This window comes from Colobus angolensis, unplaced genomic scaffold (genome assembly GCF_000951035.1).
Source record: "Colobus angolensis palliatus isolate OR3802 unplaced genomic scaffold, Cang.pa_1.0 Scaffold359, whole genome shotgun sequence".
Classification (NCBI taxonomy): Eukaryota; Metazoa; Chordata; class Mammalia; order Primates; family Cercopithecidae; genus Colobus; species Colobus angolensis.
In genome coordinates this window covers 1902166-1908318 of record NW_012116921.1, presented here as the reverse complement: position 1 = coordinate 1908318, position 6153 = coordinate 1902166, and the positions used below count along the sequence as shown (strand labels likewise).

The 6153-nt window shown below is 40.7% G+C and overlaps 2 protein-coding genes across 2 annotated transcripts in view; one reads left to right on the top strand and one right to left on the bottom strand.

Moving 5' to 3' along the window:
- Nucleotides 1-6153, bottom strand: part of NEXN (nexilin (F actin binding protein)) — a 57911-nt gene that overhangs the window by 51430 nt on the left and 328 nt on the right. The gene's annotated exons all lie outside the window — the stretch shown is intronic.
- LOC105519725 (putative uncharacterized protein NEXN-AS1) overlaps nt 5525-6153 on the top strand; it is a 1162-nt gene continuing 533 nt past the window's right edge. The window contains 3 exon segments of the mRNA XM_011953180.1: nt 5525-5572; nt 5786-6115; nt 6117-6153. Of these exon segments, the coding sequence (XP_011808570.1) occupies nt 5525-5572; nt 5786-6115; nt 6117-6153 (415 nt within the window).

Below are 6153 nucleotides of genomic sequence, written 5' to 3'. Positions count from 1 at the left end.
TACACACACACACACACACACACACACACACATACACACTATAGGCTGGCCACGGGTGGTGGCTCACGCCTGTAATTCTAGCACTTTGGGAGGCCGAGGCGGGTGGATTGCCTGAGCTAAGGAGTTCGAGACCAGCCTGGGCAACATGGTGAAACCCCATCTCTACTAAATTACAAAAAATTAGCCAGGTATGGTGGTGTGGGCCTGTAGTCCCACCTACTCGGGAGGCTGAGGCAGGAGAATTGCTAGAACCCAGGAGGCGGAGGTTGCAGTTAGCTGAGATCATGCCACTGCACTCTAGCCTGGGTTATGGAGCAAGACTCCATCTCTTAAAAAAAAAGAAAAAAAATTATACTATAGGCTGGGTGCAGTGGCTCATGCCTGTAATCCCAGCACTTTAGGAGGGTGAGGCCTGGGCAACATGGTGAAACTCCATCTCTACAAAAAATAGAAAACTTAGCCGGGTGTGGTGGTGCACACATGTTGTTCCAGCTACTCGGGAGGCTGAGGTGGGAGGATTGCTTGAAGCTGGGATGTAGAGACTGCAGTGAACCCTGATCATGCCACTGCACTCCAGCCTGGGTGAAAGATGGAGACCCTGTCTCCAAAAAATAATAATAATGAAATAAAAATGATACTATAAAACCTGTCATAAACCTCATGGAAATTCAAAAATATGAAATTAGATCCTATGGAAAAAAAAAAGAAATTAGATCCTATTTCACCTAGATGTAGTAGTGATCTATTTCCCTCTTACCAATACATAATTCCTCACTGAAAACCAAGCATCTTATGCCAGGTGCGGTGGCTCACACCTGTAATCCTAGCACTTTGGGAGGCCAAGGCAGGTGGATCACCTGAGTTCAGGAGTTCGAGACCAGCCTGGCCAACACAGTGAAACCTCATCTGTACTAAAAGCACAAAAAGGCTGGGTGTGGTGGTGCATGCTTATAATCCTAGCACTTTGGGAGGCCAAGGTGGGCAGATCACGAGGTCAGGAGTTCAAGATCAGCCTGGCCAGCATGGTGAAACCCCGTCTCTACTAAAAATACAAAAATTAGCCGGGTGTCGTGGCGAGTGCCTATAATCCCAGCTACTCAGGAGGTAGAGGCAAGAGAATCACTTGAACCCAGGGGTGGAGATTGCACTGAGACGAGATGGTGCCACTTCACTCTAGCCTGGGCAAAAGAGCAAAATTCCATCTAAAAAAAAAAAGAAAGAAAGAAAATTAAGAATTTTTTGAATCTTTCAACCTGCCTTGATATCCTTCTGCAATAAGTATAAATAACACTCTGCCCTTATATGATAGTTGTGATACTTTTCAAAGTACATCCACCAAACTATGAGCCCCTGAAAGGTAAGAACTGCTCTATTCCTCTCTATAGTTTTAGTGTCTCTCACAACACCTAGGACATAGTACAAGCTCTATTCATATTTGAGGTGGTGAATGAATGACAGAGATAACAGGAAAACTGTCTGATCCAAAATTATCCCAAATAAGATACATGATTCTTATGTACAAAAGGAAGACTGATGATCTAGATGCATTAACTAAAGTAATAAAAAATAAAACGGGGTGGGTTTATGCTAAACTAAATACCATGAACAACCAGAAATCTGAGGCTTCAGGAATTCTGTTCCCAAGCAAATTGATGTGGTAATCACTGGAGTCTGGGCCTCCTCACCATCTCTGCACGTGGAGGATGGTCTTTCATTGAAGGACACAACTGGGAACAGGAAGACCTGGATTTCTGGCTCCAAACATGTCAGTGGGATGGGGAGGCAAAAGAAAAATAGTAAACTCCTCTTTATAGCCAAGCTGTAGGAGTCACAAAAACTCTCCCAAACACTTCTGAAATGGACTGGGAGTAGAATTTTTAAGAAGGCCAGGCATGGTGGCTCACACCTGTAATCTAAGCACTTTGGGAGGCCAAGGCAAGAAGATTGCTTGAGACCATGAGTTTGAGACAAGCCTAGGCAACATAGTGAGGCTCTGTCTCTACAAAAAATAAAAAAAATTAGCCAGGCAGGGTGATGCATGTCTGTAGTCCTAGCTACTCAGGAGGCAGAGGTAGAAGGATCACTTGAGCCCAGGAGATAGAGGTTGCAGTGAGCCACGATCATGCCACTGCACTCCAACCTAGGTGACAGAGCAAGACACTGTCTCAAAAAAAAAAAAACCAAAAAACGAAAAAGAAAACAATGATTTATGAGATCCTAGGAAATATTTCTTTAGCAGAAATATATCCCCTATGCTTTCTAAAATCCCGCCAGGGAAAGTATTTTATTTGTTTTGGTTAGCAATATATGGTCCCTTCCAGCTCTAATTGACACTAATAATTAGTGTCAATGAATGCTAACCTCTTCTCCCACTCCCATGATCATATTATTTAAGAGGTTTGCTAACCAAAATATATCTACAATGTTTAAAGTCCCAGTTACTATTGCTAAGTGCAGCAGACTTTCCATCATATGATGCATTAGATATACTTGCCCTAATACTTAGATCGGGGACTGCATACTCAAGTATTCAGGGTCAGGTAATGTAAATGTAATGTAAGGTAATGTTATGTAATATAATTGGCAGGTAATGTAAATGAGTGTATGACTTGTTTAAAACAATAGGGAATCTCAGAGACTATGTCAAATGGAGAGCATGTGACCTGCCTGTCTGTGGGGCAGCCACTATTTAGTTCCAGTGTATTGTTCCTATGCAAAAATGTGAACTTTTAGGTACAATACACACTATTTGGGTGACGGGTACACTAAAAACCCATACAGACTTCACAGTTTTACAATTCATCCATGTAACCAAAAACTACTTGGTACCCCTAAAGCTGTTGAAATAAAAATAATTTCTTTAAAAAAGTGAACCCAGATTTTGCCCAGATTTTCCAATTTTTCAAGAGAGGATGTAAATCGATATTTTAATGTAAACTGTACCAAGTTTTAAGTATGCCTGTGGCTAAAAGTGTCTTTTTTTTTTTTTTTTTTTTTTTGGACACAGAGCCTCACTCTGTCACTTAGGCTGGAGTGCAGTGGTACAAGCATGGTGCACTGCAGCCTCAGCCTCCTGAGCTCAAGCGATCCTCCTGCCCCAGCCTCCCAGGTAGATGGGGCTACAGGCATGCACCACCACGTCTGGCTAATTTCTAAATTTTTTGTAGAGATGAGGGTGGGTCTCACTATGTTGCCAGGACTGGTCCCGAACTCCTGGGCTCAAGGGATCCTCTCGCCTCAGCCTCCCAAAGTGCTGGGAATTCAGGCATGAGCCACCATGCCCAGCCCCAAAAGTGTCTTTTTGGTTTTTGGTTTTTTTTTTTCTTTACCTTTTTTCCTACACTTGGTAATCAGGAAGTAAAAGGTGTCTTTTTGACTGTCGACTTTTTGACTGCCATAGCCTTAGTCTAAATGAACAGACAACACTGAGAAATGGAAAGGGTCAAAGGGGAGGCCTATTTTGGCCAGAAAGAGTGAAGCAAAGTCAAAGGGGAAGAAAAGACAGGGAAGAGGCCCAGGATGGATGGTGAAAAGTGAATTTCACCAACCTCAAAACCTCACATAGGGAGCCCCAATCTGCTTGTCTTCTAATCTAAGAGTAAAAAGGAAGAGATGTCAAGAAGGAAATAAAGGAGGAAGAAAAAGAATCACCTGTTGAGCAGTTACTGGATGGCAGACACTGCATGGGATGCCTTCACATGTTGTTTTATTGAGATAGGCCAATGCAAAAAGAAAGAATTCTATGCATGGGGAAAAGATTAAAAGGAAATATATCAAAATCCTAACAGTAAGGGTGTCAGATTACAAGAGCCCCTTTTTCCATTCTCCATAATTTTTAACCATAAATATAGTATGGTGTATTAACATTATAATACAAATTAAACTAAAATTTAAGGTGGATTTCCGGGTACAAATCCACCCACCCTAGAATATAGAAAGTAAATTACTATAAATTAAGCCAAACTATACACTGAATATTTAAACAGAAAAGGAAAATGTAGCCATTTCAAATGTATATAATATGTAACTATGCAATTATAAACCCAGAAAGAGAACATGAAACTACACAGGTGATATGGACCACAGACTGATTAAGAACAGAAATATGTGAAGTTGTTAAGAATGTTATAAATCATTTTCTCTCCATATTATAAACTACCAAGATGTTCTGTGTGTGTGTGGCCTATAAAACTATAAAACATACTAAAAGTCCTCTCTTCTATAAAAACATTTAGACTTTTACCTATGTTACATACTTTTCCACATTCATTGCATTATTGTTTTTCTTTTAGGTGTGTACAACTCTCATATTTAAATAATCCCCCCCTTTTTTTTGTCTTTTAGGTATTTTTTTTTTAATAACTGAAGTATGTCTTTATAGGCCGCTCATATTCTAAGCAGTCTGAATCCCCAATTAATCTCTTCCAAATATGCATATTTAGTTTTCATTCTGCTCAAAAATGAAACCCTAACCTAAATACTTCAAGTGAAATTTCAGGGGAAAAATACTGTTCAAAAACCTAGATAATGCATTCCTTTGTTGATGCTAAATATAGTCATCTTAAGATGACATACATTTTGACAGTGATCAGCCTTACATGTCAAATTTTCAAAAATAGCACAAATTCCATTTTAAGATGAGCAGGAAAAATTGCTATTCATTACATTTCAATCGAAAATGGATTTTAAAGTATGAATCTTCTATTAAAACTGGATTACATTATAACTATAATGAGGAAAACTGGATTTAAAATAATTTTGTTGTGGTTTTAGCTTAGAATTATTTGAGGGAATTGTTGCAGATAAACTACATAATTGCATGCATTTTTCTTTAAATTGTTCCTCAGAAGCATTAGTCAAAATATAAAATATCTGCAAAAATACGGTGTTAATTGCTGTAAGGAAGAAGAAACTTAAACAGCTACATTGGTTAGTCAAAGTTTACTTATACAAATTATACCTCCCTCCAAAAAAACCTTTCTCTCATTTGATTAATTATGCATTTTTTCTTAACAATACCCCAAACTCAAAAGAATTCGAGACAGTTTTCTTACTGCATCAATTTAACCTGTAAAAGGATAATATTAGAGGGGGAAATTATGTGGTCCACTCAATAACATGTGACTAAGATGGTATAAATACTTAAGTTTATTTAATCACATTACCTAAGACATAGTTATGTTGTGACTCGCAGGCCAATGGGCCGCTGCTACATGAATTCATTAACAAAATTTAACGATGAATGATGTTCCCGTTGCTTTGGTCAGGGAACTGATTTCTTTATTATGGCTTCTTTTCTTTACCTGTGTCTTTACCAAGGACATTTTGTTAGGACATATCCTTATGCTATTTTTACCTTGTTATCTCTCTGCCAACTTTGTTCACGTTGTGCTTTAATAACTATAAAATGAGTATCTCTAAGTCATTGCAGTAACCAACTATAACCTCTCAACTTCGTCATTTTCTTTATAAATGCCAATGCTAATGCATTTGTAGAACGTTTCACAGTTTACAAACAGCTGGAATGGTTTGGCGTTTTCAAAAGCATATAAGCAAGGGGAATTCTCAAGAGGTGACTACATTCTTCACTCACGTAAACTACGTAAACTTCGTAAACTTCCAGCCCTAGTTGCCCAACCCCCAGCATCCCACCGCGGGGAGAATCCCAAAAAAAAACAAAAAAACAAAAAAAAAAAAACGGGTTGGAGACAGGAGTGGGGGGGATATGCGGGGTTGTCGGGGGAGTAATAGGCTGTTAAATCGTATTTCTTCCCATCTTCCACAGGGACCGATCAGAAAGAATTTCTTAACTGGTACTGCTGGCAGAGACGGAGACCGCGGCGGGGGCACGTTGTGGACGGCACTGAACTTCCCTAAGGACCCCAAGAGTTCAGCCGAGGGACCGGTACCCACTCCGCTCACAGAGGGCTCCCTCCCTACAGTAGGGAACGCACCTGAAACTCAGCCGACAAGGCGCAGGGGAGCAGGGCAAAGACATCGCAACCAGAAGCCCGAGGTCAGCTGACGCTTTCAGACACTGGGGCAGCCCCTGTTCGGCACCCCGCCTAGCCCTCAGGACGCGGCTCCGAGGCCGGGTTCGCCCGGGCCGGGGCCAGTGCCGAGCCACAGCTGTATGGCGGCCGGCGCACTCCG